At 36.8% G+C, this 15359-nt stretch overlaps 1 protein-coding gene across 1 annotated transcript in view; it reads right to left on the bottom strand.

The window, feature by feature from the left end:
- The window catches only part of iqgap1 (IQ motif containing GTPase activating protein 1), a 303340-nt gene that overhangs the window by 168489 nt on the left and 119492 nt on the right, over positions 1-15359 (bottom strand). Inside the window, exons 6-12 of the mRNA XM_039773388.1 lie at positions 12882-12949; positions 9027-9140; positions 8527-8705; positions 5235-5322; positions 772-935; positions 490-574; positions 203-366 (exon numbers count right to left, since the gene is read on the bottom strand). Coding sequence (XP_039629322.1) covers positions 203-366; positions 490-574; positions 772-935; positions 5235-5322; positions 8527-8705; positions 9027-9140; positions 12882-12949 — 862 coding nt within the window. The remainder of the gene's footprint in view (positions 1-202; positions 367-489; positions 575-771; positions 936-5234; positions 5323-8526; positions 8706-9026; positions 9141-12881; positions 12950-15359) is intronic.

Raw genomic sequence — 15359 nt, 5'->3', positions numbered from 1 at the left:
AGATGTTCAAGTTAGGGTAATTGGTAATTATATCTACCTCATATAAGTGAGTGTGACTAACGACAAGACTGGAATTTCCTCCAAAGTTGGCTGATTTTTGCTAAATTTTGTTTAGATAGTTCCTGGCCTTGTAACCTTGACTGGACTAAGAATATTCCACATTGAATAGATGGATGGATATATTCTTTGATGAAATTTTTACCTCTGTACTTTGTTGTTGAAGTGTGGCCAGCTCACGCTGGTATAGTTCAGCAGCAAAGGGGTAGACCTGGGGAAGTTTGGCCTCAGGGTTCATCAGTTCTTCCACAGTTTTGTCTGCCTCTCCCTTACTAATTGCAGCATTGATGCGCTCTACAGCTTCTAGCACTGAAAAAGTAAGAAATTAAGAAACTAAAAATTAGAAATATAAATAAATGAGTATAGTCCAGTTGATATTGAGCTGAAGAGAATAATGAAATAGGGTGAAGTAAAAAGAGATGGGTTTATTACTTTTTCTGTATTGTATTGCATCTTCATTAGCCAAATCCACCCCACTCTGGATCTCTTCTTTTTGCAATAGGTCCCCAAGGAAATTCTGTATACACAAAACAGGCAGTGAAAAGAAGGAAACAAGAAGCCAAACTGTTACTTATTATTGTTTCAATTTCTGTATCCTACATGATGTGAGACACTCAAGTTACTTAAACTGACCAAGTTCAACAGGAAAAAAATGTAAATATTTTTAATAGTAGCAACAACAACAATAATAAAGTAGCAAAAAAGATTATTTACCTCTTGCTTAGCTATACGCATATTTAACAACTGCTTTAGGTACCAGTCTTTATTCTGGGAGTTAAGATTCCGAAGGCCAATGCTGTGTGAACGCAGAGCATCATAAAGGCTGTCTGGATTGTCTTTTGTCAGAGCCTGGTCTATAGTTTCAATAGACTTTAATACTGTAAACAAAATACGATTCTTTTAGCTTTGAAACAGCTGCAGATATGCTGATGTAAGGTGACAAGAACAAAAGCAACATCATTTCCAACATATATAGTAATTTTCTTTAGGACTATTTATTATGTCAAAAATTGTCTAATAAGCAGAAAACCCTTTATATTTAATACCATCAGCAGAAACAACCACTTTAAATGTTACCCAGAAAGTCACCCAGAGGATTCTCCTCATTAACAAGAATACAATATAAAGTTATCTGAGAAGACATTAGAACAAAGTGTGCATAAAATAACACAGCTGAGCACCACTAAAACCTAGGCTAATCATTTTTCAGTAATTAAGCATTTCTTTATGGTCTTTCAGTGTACTAACATGATTATATTTTCTTGTTTTTAGTTTTTTTTCCCCCAATTTGGCAGTTTTCATGCTTCTGATTATTTGCCTTTATTATTGACAACACTTTGCATTTGCCGTTAGCAATTTATTCATCTATGTCCTGGCTATTATCTGTTTTTAAACACACGTACAGTTTTTCAATTACTTTGTTTACACCCAAAACCTATAAAAGGAATACTGCAGATAGGAATCACCCATACTCACAGGCAATTGTCCAATACTCTGTGGAAGGTAGCTCTGATGTGATACATGGGTGATTTGTTTGGAAATTATGGCCTCACTTCATTCTGAACTGTTCAGTCTTGTTTGGCATACATTCTTCCACCTTTTATTCAGTATTAACAGCCTATAGTACTTACATTTCCTTTATCCTACCATTGTTTTTTCAGTCTTGTTAACTCTCAGAAAGCTGGTCTCATTTCTTTACTGGTTCTTGCTCAAGGCTCCCTAAAAACACTACTCACATTTTATTTTTATTTTTTTACTGCCCTTGGCATATGGATTCCATTTGATTTTATTAATTAAAATCTAATCACAGAAAGAGAATAATTCCTTTCCCATCAATAAGATCATTAATGGGTAAATTCTTTGAAATGTGTTGATATACTGAAATGTTGTCTAGAAGCTTAGCCAGTATCAACATAAAGACAAATGTAAGTGAAAGATGAAGGTTTTCAAGGTGTGAAAATACCTCAAGACACAAGTCACTCACCTCTGGTTTGAGATTTAATGATTTAGAATTAGTACTTTTTAAAACTGACAATTTTAACATTAGGGAACACACCCTCTTAACTTATTTATTACTATAGGTTTTCCTTTTGTTTCTTGCTAACAAAAAAAAAAAAATCAAAAGTTTAATAATTTAAATGCGAGTCTGAGCCATGTCCTTAAGTCCTAGGGTGCTCTTGGTTGCTCTCCTCTGTGCAGCATACAGTTCTGCTCAGTTTATGTTTGTAGTGTGGTGACCAAAACTACACATAATACTCCAGATATGGTCTCACTAGTACATTGCATATTCTGAGCATAAAGTACCCAGATTTATATTCAACAGTTTTTACAATATAATGCAAGATGCAAACAAGAACCTTCTTAACCTTTGGCCAAAGCGTCTCTAAAAGACTTGAAATTTAAAAATATGTTATCTGAGTAACCACAATGTTGTCAAGATGGATAAATGAATTACTAGTCCAAGTTACTGGTCTGCTTTATACTCAATAGCTGGAGGGTAAATTGTACACAGAAAAATATTTCTATGAGAAATGTTCATCAAATCATGTCACATTAATTTTTTGAAACTGCACCCTTTCATTTCTCATCATGAACTTCAACTTCAGATGACTATATTGACAAGGTTAATACTAGAATTACCAAAGCCTATGAAAAAACTCGTAAACCCGGCCCACCTTAAATACGTTCGCACCTCTCCATCAGCATCTTTTGTTTTGTAAATGTGTCAATAAGCAAAAGCAGCCTATCATCCCATCCCCCCACCGCTGCAGGAAGGGCAAAAAGCTCTCCCAGATCAAGACTTGTGTATCTGGGAGATGTGTACCGGGAGCTGTATAGGGTAAATAATAGTTATTTGGAACGCATGCATTTCATGTGTGTGTGTTCCATGTCTACTATGCAAATGTAGAATGACAGAAATGTTAAACACACTTTTTTCATGTTTTTAGTACGAACGACAAAATTTTGACATGAAATGTATAATGTGTGAAGACTGAAGTCCAATATCAAATAAACACTTTCACAAAAGGTACAAATATAACAGAACAAGCGTGCCTTTATTCAAGACTATATAACCAAAGAAAAAGAAATTGGGTTAGTGTACTTCGTTGGCACGACTGCTTAGGTAGTACAGCGGTAAGAACTGCTGACTCAATCAGCTGCGAGTTTGAGCCTTCTCACATACTAAAATAAACATTTTGAGTAGTGAGCTATTCTTATTATTACTATTAAACAATAAAAACATACATGTGATTTGAGTCTGTAATAGCCGGTGTAAATGTATGGTACTTATAAAGGTCAGCATTTTTTTTTTTTTTTTTTTAAATTCAGTTTTATTCTCTCAGCCACATTCACGCTCCCCATTTCAAATAAAGACGTGCTATACCAGAAGTGAATGAGGATGAGGATGAGGGTTCTACATCAGAGAAAAAGAACAGCTGCCCTCCCAGCAAGAAACGTCCACTCACATAAGAACAATGCAGTTGCACCAGGCATAAAGGCAAAAGATGGCACCATTTGGATGCAGCAAGAGGTCTGGCATCATCCTGCCAGTCAGTCTGCCCCACACCTATCCTTCAAAGAAAAAGCATGGCTTACAGAGCTCACCAAGGTATCATGCAAAGTTTTGTGATGGTCTTTATATAAAAACATTTATATGTTACTTATATAAAAGCCAGTTTGAATGTTATTTACCTTGATTTATTTATGTATCTTCCTACAGCATAAAGACACAAGTAAACTACTGAGCTTCCTCCGTTTGATCGACATGGGCATGCTGACAAAGTACATGTGTATTGAAGTGGCTTTAGCTGCAGGTTGAAGCTCCTGTTGCACCCTATGCAACTATGTTTGATCTTATTCAGGAAAAGATCCCAGAAACCCCACGGAACAAAAGATTTTCCGAGACTAAGGTCATAAAGCTTATGAAACGGTTTCTGGACAAAGGCAGAACCATAAAAACAGTTGGGTGGAGCTTCCAACTGCAGCTGAAGTCACTTCAGTACACATTTTCAAGGCAATATTCATACTAACACCATATGCAACAATACTATGCTAAGAAAAATCAGTCGTAATATACTATACCACATTACTTGCACAAATACTTGTTTTGTTTTAACTGTCAGAATTCTAATTCACACCCTATAACCTAGTGGTATAACCATGTTCAATATCATCTAAAAAAATTTTATTTTCTTCAGGTAGATCGGATCAGAATTCTGTCAATTCGTCATTTTAAAAGCAACAATTTTCAGCCTCGGCTAAACCTTTCTATTTTCTCTCTCTCTCTCTCTAAAAATATATATATATAATTAAAAAAATGCTTTACATGTCTTGTCAGATACTGTATCTCTTGGAGTCGAGTGTGAGTGGAGTGGTGTGCTGTGTTGTTTTATGGATTGTCTGCAGAACATTTTAATGTACAGTACTTGCAAGGTTTTTCTTTTTTCTGGTTGTATTGTGCTTTGTTATTGTGATTTGTTCTTTTATTATAATTTAAAGTTTTGGATATCCAAAGTTGGCATACATCTATTCTTCAGAAAGATGCCTAATAATTCCATTGGTATGCACTGTACAAATATGGGCAGCATTTAAAGGAAGTTTTAGGAGGAGAGGTGGGGTTTGGTTGTGTTGGAGAACTCCGATTCACCTGTGACTATGCTCTGTTGGCCAGGACTTTAGACACATTCTCTGGCAGAGCTGAACTACATAACTTTGTTTTTTGACGCACCACTAAATGGAAAGTTAAATGTTCCTGCATAACTTTTCACTACATTTGGCCATGCTGACTTGTACAACTAATTAGGTAAAAAAAGATGTTCAAGAACAACAAAAGAACAGAGAAATTTAGATGTAAAAGGAGGTTTCAACAATATGCAACAAGGAAGAGTGTACAAAAATAACGTTGTATTCCTAAGTGATAGATAAAGTAAGGTGATAGTTAAAGTAGGTAACTATAAAAAGGTCCAGTCTGTGCTTTAATTAAGAAAGCAGGGGGAAGGAGCGGTTTAAATATAAAAAAATAAATGTTAAATTGAAGAATCATGGTTCTATAGAATAGAGAATCATCAAGAAGAAAATAGAAACAAAAAGGGCACCCAATAACATTCCAAAATGACAATGACAATTTTTTTTTCTTGAAAGTCTGTAAAGGTATTAAGTAGAATACTGCTACTTACAATTTACTTTGTTGACATTGCCTTGAATTTCAGCTTGTGTTAGCAGTTCTTCATACACATCTCGTTCTTCCTCTGAAAGTTCAATTGTCTGCAACAAAAACAAAAAAAAAAACACCTTCAGCCTGCATAAATGTTTACATGCTGTATAAAGCGGTTGGAAAAAGTCCAAAAATTGAAATACAAACTAAAGTCATTATGTTTTTCCCTGATCCTATAAATCATTTTGATGATGTTGATCATGAAAGTCACTATTTGAATACAGACTGAGGAAATTAATAATACTAGCCAACCCGCGGCATACCATACGCAGCATAATCAGGACGGTTTTTTAATGATTTTTAAGCACAGGGAGAAAACTAACATTTGAAAAATCGGTAATGTAATAAATCAGCAAGAAAAGCAACATTGTAACAATGCATGGAACGAACCAAAACACAATCGTCCGTGACTGAAAACTGGCAGACCGTCCTCGTGCCTTCTCCTGCCAGACGGAGGAATGGGGGTGCACGGCGCGGAGTGTGGAACGGGAGGAGAGGAGAAGGACATCCATTCAGCTCCGTCCATCATGCTAGTCTGCTGATTTCTCGTTCAGTATGCACTGCCCACTCATGTGCCCACCTCCAACTGGTCCCTTGAGTCGTTGTCTTTACACAGTCCAGATGTACCTGTGACTGACATAGACTTTTCATTGCTCTGTGTGGTTTTGGCTGCTTTTCTATATATAATCCACCAAGACACCCGACCACGGTAGTAACGAGGTGGGAGGGGGGTGTGTACAAAGGGTAGGAACGCAACCAGTGGGAGCGTATGAGTCGCACTTAGTGGGAATTCCACGGTTTGCAGCTCGAATGGGGTTCAACAGCTTACCTACGCCTCTCTGCGCCGGGTAGACACACGCTCAATGTTATGCATAATTTATTGAATGCTAAACACTTCTGGAAAGAAACGGTTGTCTAAACGGGTTGGTGTGAGAATACAACAGTAAGCGAATGAAAAGATGGAACTCTGGAGACAGCAAAATACAACACAATAGCGAACCCCCGGCATAACAAACTCTGCGTGGCTCAGACGTGCATGTGGACTCTTACCACAGACGAAAGGGACTAACTGGGTGGTCAGTGAGTTTTTGCGTCCGGGCAAATGGGCAGGCAGTGTGAATGCCTAGAGAGCAAGGGTAGATGCCGGCCGGTGAAAAAAGAGTGTTGGTGGGCAGGAAAACCTCTTCCGTGTTCCTGCAGGAGCATCTAAGACGACGCATGTTTGTCGCGGATGCGAATAGCTGGTCAGTATTGTGTAAAACAGTTTGCTATGGTGCACGCGGCCGTGCGTCATAACCGAAAAGTCGGTTTTTAAAGATTGCTTACTTCATTGTGCTTTAACCTCAGTTGTAAAGGATTGTTTTAAGGATCCCATAGGATACCCCTCGCAAACGGTTTCACACGCTGCATATGGCGATTCACCTCCGCGAGAAACATGCCTCTATGAACAGTCAACGTGGCTCGGAGGCGCATGACATGCACATGACATTAACCTGACCTGAACTGCATGTGGCCTCTACGACAGACGAATATAAATGACGCAATTTTTTCTGTGTCATCGCGTCCGAGTTGGTGGGCGTGGCCCTGCGAGTTGTCGTCGTATCCAGTGGTCTTGGAGTTGGTGGGCGTGGCTCCTTCCTGCGTGCGCCATAGGTGTCTCACTTCTTGGAGGCTTAGTGAATCCGTGCCCCTTCCGGCGTGCTTTCCATGGTTGTCTTGCCTTAGTGAATTATATATACAGTAATCCCTCCTCGATTGCGGGGGTCGCCCGCGATAGGTGAAAATCCACGAAGTAGAAACCATATGTTTGTATGGTTATTTTTATATATTTTAAGCCCTTATAAACTCTCCCACACTGTGTATAAATATTCCCAGAGTTATACAGCATAATCCCTTTGTATTCTCTTAGATATTAGGTAAGATTCATTGAAAAAAAAATATATATATATATATATATATATATATATATATATATATATATATATATATACATATATATATATATACACACACACTGTTTATATACAGTAAAACCTAAATATTATTTTAAAGATATGGAGTGTCTCCGATATCACATATGTTACAGCCATTACGATAGACAGGCCACCAGCAATAAATACGTACAATTCAAGAAAAATAGTATACAGTAAATGTGTGTACAGTGACATTAAACGTACGTACATGTACCAAGTACTGCAAGTAGAAAATTAATTATGGTTATTTACCAACAATGACACGATGACTTGTCCGATAACAATGAGTTTAATTTTACTGCACAACAAAGGAGAGCGTTACAGCTCTTCTAAAGGAGCCACTTCAGGCGATTGTGTAGCACTGCCGTTGTTGTTTTTCTGGCAGTCTTCAATCCAAATCCCTAAAGAAGATTCCATCCAGACTACTGCCTTATTACATCCACTTACAACTCGTTTTGCACCATGGTTAAAAGGACACTGTGGCCGTAGATCTTATAGTCCTTTCCTACTTTTTAAATAAAAAGAATCGTAGCCTTCAACAAATCCAAAACGTTTACCTTTTCGGCAATCGTTAACATCTTCCTTTGCCGCTTGGGCATGGCCCCTGAAGCAGTAGCAGATCATTTTGGAGCCATAATGAAGGGCTTGACTATGCACAAAGATAAACACAAAAAAGCACAACTCTTTACACAGCGAAACACGTTGATGCTGAATGAGCGAGACGAGACTTCCTGGTTAACACTGCATTCAGCACGCAGGAACTTAACTGCCTGCTCTGATTGGTTAGCTTCTCAGTCATCCGCCAATAGCGTCCCTTGTATGAAATCAACTGGGCAAACCAACTGAGGAAGCATGTACAGGAAGTAAAAAAGACACATTGTCCGCAGAACCCGCGAAGCAGTAAAAATCCGCATGATATATTTAGTTATGCTTTCATATAAAATACGCGATAGAGTGAAGCCGCGAAAGATCACTTGACAGAAAATCCATTAGCTCTGAACAATATGGCCACATCTATTGGATAAAGCTTTTTCTTTTCCAACCCAAACAGCAACCTTCGATATTTCTCTTCTGTTTATTACTTTTAAATTGTTATTTAGTAAGGAAAATGAATGGGATTATCCACAATAAGAAATAAGAATAAATAATGGCTTTCTACAATCGTTATCAAACGATCTGCTATGCCTTTTATTCTATATTATTGTCTCTATGCATACACTCATTTGAATAATGAATAGCTTCTTCTCTTTACACGATATTAAGGAATGAGGGAATTATTACCCGTTTTCTAGCAGAAAGAACTTTATCCTGCTTGGCTTGACAAAGAGTGTCTTGGTACTGGTGGGCATAGCTGTCATCCAGATTCACTAACATGGCATTTGGGTTGCGCATTGCTGATATGGTACCTTCTGGTACTCCGTGGTCGATGGCATCATTAATGGCAATGACTGCAGCATGCACTAAAGGATGATAAAATTGAAGAACAATGTTAGCATAAATTCATATACTAAAAGCCCAAACCAGATTATTAAAAAAAAAAAACCCTGAATTTTATTTTTAAAGTCATTAGCATGTAATAAATGTCCTGTAGCCAGTAATTACAAATAAAAGGTCCACTGACAAAAACAGGATTTTTCAGGTAGAAGTACTCATTTACAAATGCCTCTGCAATTCCTATTCAGTTTTACCGCTGTCCGGAGAAAATAAACAATTATATGATCAGGTGGCATTAATTTTATGTTAAATGATGTTACGTTTGTTTGATACAAACAACAACTCACATGCTGCTTCATCAACGGATAACTCATTGGCTAGGATTCCCCCTATTTTGCTAAAGGCAGGCATCTGAATCCCATACTTCTCAAGTTCACTCTTCATGTTGTTAATCTCCTCCTCTGGAAGATGGAATAAAATATTTTAAGTCAGAATACTTCAAAATTCAACCATTTACCAATTTAGTTTCTATGCCTCATTTTTTCAGAAGCACAAGGAGACAATAGTTATCAAATTATGAGCACAAGACAAGATCCACCATGGTAAACACTAACGCATAATATCATTGATATTGAATAGATACGATTAGAAAGGGCAATGAAGCAGAATAGTTTAAAATTTATTATTGTGACGATACTGAACTTTAAAATAAATAACAGCAATAGAATATGCCCAATCTGGGTTTTCCATGATTAATATTTTGCTTAATTCAGCTCAATTTAGCTTTAGAATTTTATTTTTGCTTTTGTCCACAAAACCCATTTAGTATTTTCTTTATGAAACTCAGCATTAGTTAGGAGAGATACTTTGAACTATTTTGTTACTCAGGATTGCATAACATTTTACAATACTCTATGTGCTAATCTGAATAAGCAGATAATTTAACTTCTAGTTAAGTTATTTAGTCTAATGGAAAGGCAAGCTGATCAAACAGGAGAGACTGTATTACAAACTTGTCGAAAGCGCACAGACAGTATTTTTTGCTTTACCAGTGGAACTTTTTAGAACAATACTAGAAGCAGAAATAAGCACTGTCCTGCATACTAGCAAGTAAAGGGTAATATTATAAGCCACACACAAAGCCCTTAAACTTCTTTGCAATTTAAATTTTCACATGCCCGTTGGCATTTATCAAAGCAAGCTTAAGAAATACCAACCAACAAACAAATACAAGGCAACAAAAGGTACAGATACAGCTGAATCTTTCTATATTTTGTCACAATAATATTTGTTAATTATGTAAGTTCCCTTAACATTAACTAAATAAAACAAAGTTATGAGATAAAAAATGAAGGAATTATTATACACTTTCTCCATTTTTTGAAGCATAATTATGATGTGTTTTGCAAATATATTAGTGGTGGCAGTCTTTTGTTCCAAATAGTTTCACAATTAGTCACTCTATTTTATGTTTAACTGCTCTTGCTGTTTTGTTTAGCTGTCAATTTAACTTCTTTTATATTAGAAAAGTGCATTAATGTTAAATTCCTATGTATAAGAAATTAAGATTTGTATTTTTTCATTACCTTTTGATGCTTAACTCTTATCTGCATTCAAATACTGTTAATTAATGACAAGTATGGCAAACACCAGAGGCTTCATGAATAAACGGTTCATACGCACAAAAATGCTGCATACATCCATTTCCACACACATTTCAAGATATATAAAAACTGAACTTGCCGTAAAGCCACACACACTTTCATGGCAGCTTCAAGCGTGTATATGCACTTTTCTGCGCAGTTTTGTAAAAAGGCGGCGCCCAACGTCAAAGCAGTGCCACTTTTTCTATATTCATTTCCTTTTTTTATCCCCATATTCACATCCATGACATGGGATTTATCAAATACACCAAAATTAATTGCATATCATTAACAAATTTAATTCACTTGATTTGTAATCGTTCTGTAACAATATAAAGGTGCATGGAAAGTCCAAAGCATTTCAACTACTGTAATTAATAATAGTGTTGTTAGTAGATACAGCACATGGAAGAATTAGAAGAGCACGCATATGATGACTAGCTTCTAAGCAGATTTCAATTACCAAGAGCAATCCACTTGGAGCTGTGTGCTGAACTGGCACTAGCTTTACAAAGGCAGACTTTGAGGAATTGTGCTCTACCGATTGGGTATTTCGTAACTATCACAGAGTAGCACCATGGCAGCTGTACAGGTTGTTATTCTCTGCTTGTCATCCAGATATACAAGATTTCCTTACATTGTGTTCAAACTGGCAAACATCAAAGAGCAATCCGCACTTTCAAGGGGACCAATGCTACATATTTGCCCTAAAGAACTTTTTGGGGTTTTGGTCAGTATATATAGCCTATGCGTTGTCACTTTTCAGGAAAACTGCCTGACAGTCCAGAAATAACTTAGCCAAGTTTCATTTCATTATACCTGCTAGGATTAACTGACCAATGAGGCACCACGATCAGTTTTCAATTGGTGTTTGTGTGTACACAAAAAAAAAACAGTTTTTTGTCAACATAAAATGGCAACCTGCAGCAGTTTCCAGTTTTCCTAATGTAATTAAAAAAATTATTGCACTGATATTGGAAAAAGAGCATCTACTGAGAATTTAGTTGCCTTTGTTAACTGTAAGCAGTTACATTCCATTAACACACAAGTCATATGTATCACAACTGATACAAAGGTAAGGCACAGAATCAGTATTTGATGGCCTGAGTCAACCCATGATTTGCGCATTTTGTGGCAAAGTAGCTTTGGTCAATGACTTGCTGATGCTGCTGAATGTTGTGGTTAGCTTATTTACACCACTGTTGATTAACATGTATTCAAATTGAATCATGAGCACACAAAGAAAGAAGTGTCATATTTTATTAAGTACGAGCACTGTAAGGGTTAAACTAGAAAAGGTTTATGCCTGTATATTTTTTATGTATCTGAATAGGCTAGAAACCACCAATATACTATAAGCTAAATGTCAGGTATGTACTGAAGGGTGGGGAAGGTAAATTCCCCTGTTCCAAATAAGAAATGTGAACCTGAGATTGGAAATACTGGTGAAAACGACTGGACCAGTGCTAAGCGGGAATAGGCCCTGTCAGGCATATGTGATGTATGAGAAACAAGCTACACCCAGTGAGCTGGAAAATATTGTTGGAACCAGTTGGAGGCAGGATGACGGGGAATGGAATGTTAGGACTCAAGTGACAGAGACTAATGCGTTGGGAGAGAAGAATTGTAATAAAAAATATGGTTTGCCCATCATTGGGTACTCATTTCACTTGATTTGAGTCTATGTGTGCATCACACAATAAAGCCTGATTCTGCTGCCTTCCTGAGACTCCATGGGCCGTACCTCTGTCATGACACTTGCTGATAAGGTAAGTGGATGAACCATCAGTTTTTCATATGGCCTATACTAATCACTGTAACAGAAATCATATTACATATGCCAGATAATAGCAGCTAATCACTCAAGACACTGGCGCCATTACACCTTTCCAAATCACAGAGCAAAGGTGCTACCATGCCGTGCATGCTGTTGGCAGCACAAGGAGTCAGGAGGTAGGCTGGTCCACTACCCAATGAAGGTCTACAGAAGTGTGCTTTTATATATGAGGTTGATTAGCATAGTCAATACATAGTTATTTTAGGGTGGCAACTGAGCAGAGATAGAGGCATGTTCATGTACGCACATTTACAAAATGATTGTGATTGCGTACTAATAAGCACAACGACAGACTTTAAAAATCAGATATTTTATGGCTTACGCATTTTCCTGCTTTTTGCTATAAGCATGTTTTCACACTCGAATCCAGGCAAAGGTTTATAAAGGAGACCCTCAAGACTGAACTTGAGAACAACTGTATTAGACTACTGAAAATCATTCTCATAACATGCATGTCTAACTTAATTCTAACAAGGCACAAATAATCATATTTTTAAGATTCTTTACAAATAATGGCTTCCTTTGCACTTCTGTGAACAGTGACAACAAGTGATATTTTATGGTAGAGGTTGAGGACTTTAGTTCGAATACTCACGAAGGTCTTGAGGAAAGCCCACACTGAAACCAGAAATCTCTACAGAACCTTTCCCAATTACAGAATTAATTTTAACCACTAAGTCACAATTCAATTAAATTTCAAAAGTCTACATACAATCACTTACCTGTGAAGTCCACCTTTCCATACAGGTCTTGAATCTGAGGTGCCAGTCCCAACTTAAACAGATACAAGCTGAAAGTAAACAGATCTTCTAAGATTAAAAAGTGTCCAAAATTGTATTTATTTATTTACTTTTAAATATATTTTTGGAGGTTGTGCATAAGCTTTATAATGCACTGGTGAGGTCTTATCTGGAGTGCTGTGTTGAGTTTGTCTGCAAGCCACAAAAAAAACACTACAATAAAAAAATGTAAAAAATGTACAGAAGAGTGTGACTGAGCTGATTCCACAACTGAGAGATATGAGCTATGAGGAAAGATTAAAGTAGTTTAACCTTTTCAGTTTAAGATAATGGTGATTAAGAGATGACATGATTTAAGTTTTTAAAATTATAAAAAGTAATTAGTACAATAGAACCAGGCTGTTATTTTAAAACAAGTCCAACAGAAACATGAGGATACAACTGGAAACTTGTTAAGGGTAAATTTCTCACAAACGTTAGAAAGGTTTTCTTAAAAACAAAAATATAGACACATGAAATAAATTAACAAGTATTGCGGTAGAGAGTAGGACTTCAGCAAACTTTAAATCTCAACATGATGTCATTACAGAGAAATTAGTTGTATAGGATTGGTGAACTTTGCTGGGATGAATGGCCTGCTCTTGTGAAAATCTTTCTTACATTTTGCTTTAAGAATACACGTGGCCCTCGGGTTATGAATGTTGACAGGAATTGAATTTTTTATATGAAAGTTGGAACATATCTAATAGATTTGTAAAAAAAGGCATAATACTTTATTACTTAAAGAAAACTGTTTCAAACTCAAAATTACAATGAAGCAAAATTACTGTGCCTTAAATCGCAAAACACAAAATTTAAACTAAAACTTATCTAAAGTATGTGAAGTACAGTTACTTCCATAAGTATTTAGACAGTGATACAATTTTCATAATTTTGGTTCCATGTACCACCACAATGGATCTGAAATGAAGCAATCATGGTTTGATTAAAACTGCAAGTCTACTCTTAAATTTAAGGAATTTAACAAAAACACTGTATGAGTCATTTAGAAAAGGCAGACATTTTTATATATACGGTCCCCCCATTTTCAAGGGCTCAAAAGTATTTGGACAAACTAACATAATCATGAATATAACAATCATTTTAAATACTCATATGAATGTCAATGACTGCCCTAAGTTTCCACCCTACTGATACTTTGCCAGGCCTTTACTGCAGTTATCTTCAGGTGTTACTAGTTCGTTGGACTTTCTGCCTTTAGTTTTGTCTTATTTACATGAAATGCAGATTCAATTGAGTTGGTCAGTTGACTGACTTGGTCACTGAAGAATATTCCACTTCTTTGCCTTGAAAAGCACTGTTTACTTTTGCAATATGTTTTAGTTCATTGTCCATCTGTACTATGAAGCATCATTCTATGAGTTGTGCAGCATTTGTTTGAATCCGAGCAGACAGTATAGTTATGTACACTTGAGAAATACTGTAACTTTTCTCAGCAGTCACTATCATTAATAAACACCACTGACTCACTTCCATTGGCAGGCATGCATGCCCATGCCATAACACTGCCTCTACTATGTTTCAGAGATGATGTGGTATGTTACATATTGTAAACCATTCCTTTTCTCCATATTCTTCTCTATCCATCATTTTGGTAAATACTGATCTTAATTTCATTTGTCCAAAGAACACTGTTCCAAAACTGGACTTTTTTTATATATACAGTGAGTACAGAAAAGTATTCAGACCCCCTTCAATTTTTCACTCTTTGTTATATTGCAGCCATTTGCTAAAATCATTTAAATAAATTTTTCTCCTCATTAATGTACACACAGCACCTCATATTGACAGACAAAAAAAATAATTTTTGAAATTATTGCAGATTTATTAAAAAAGAAAAACTGAAATATCACATGGTCCTAAGTATTCAGACCCTTTGCTCAGTATTTAGTAGAAGCACCCTTCTGAGCTAATACAGCCATGAGTCTTCTTGGGAAAGATGCAACAAGTTTTTCACACCTGGATTTGGGGATCCTCTGCCATTCCTCCTTGCAGATCCTCTCCAGTTCTGTCAGGCTGGATGGTAAACGTTGGTGGACAGCCATTTTTAGGTCTCTCCAGAGATGCTAAATTGGTTTTAAGTCAGGGCTCTGGCTGGGCCATTCAAGAACAGTTACAGAGTTGTTGTGAAGCCACTCCTTCGTTATTTTAGCTGTGTGCTTAGGGTCATTGTCTTGTTGGAAGGTAAACCTTCGGGCCAGTCTGAGGTCCTTAGCACTCTGGAGAAGGTTTTTGTCTAGGATATCCCTGTACTTGGCCGCATTCATCTTTCCCTCGATTGCAACCAGTCATCCTGTCCCTGCAGCTGAAAAACACCCCCACAGCATGATGCTGCCACCGCCATGCTTCACTGTGGGGACTGTATTGGACAAGTGATGAGCAGTGCCTGGTCGTCTCCAC

The sequence above is a fragment of the Polypterus senegalus genome, chromosome 12, assembly GCF_016835505.1.
Source record: "Polypterus senegalus isolate Bchr_013 chromosome 12, ASM1683550v1, whole genome shotgun sequence".
NCBI lineage: Eukaryota > Metazoa > Chordata > Cladistia > Polypteriformes > Polypteridae > Polypterus > Polypterus senegalus.
The sequence above is the reverse complement of the archived record's forward strand: the minus strand, read 5'-3'. Positions and strand labels throughout refer to the sequence as shown.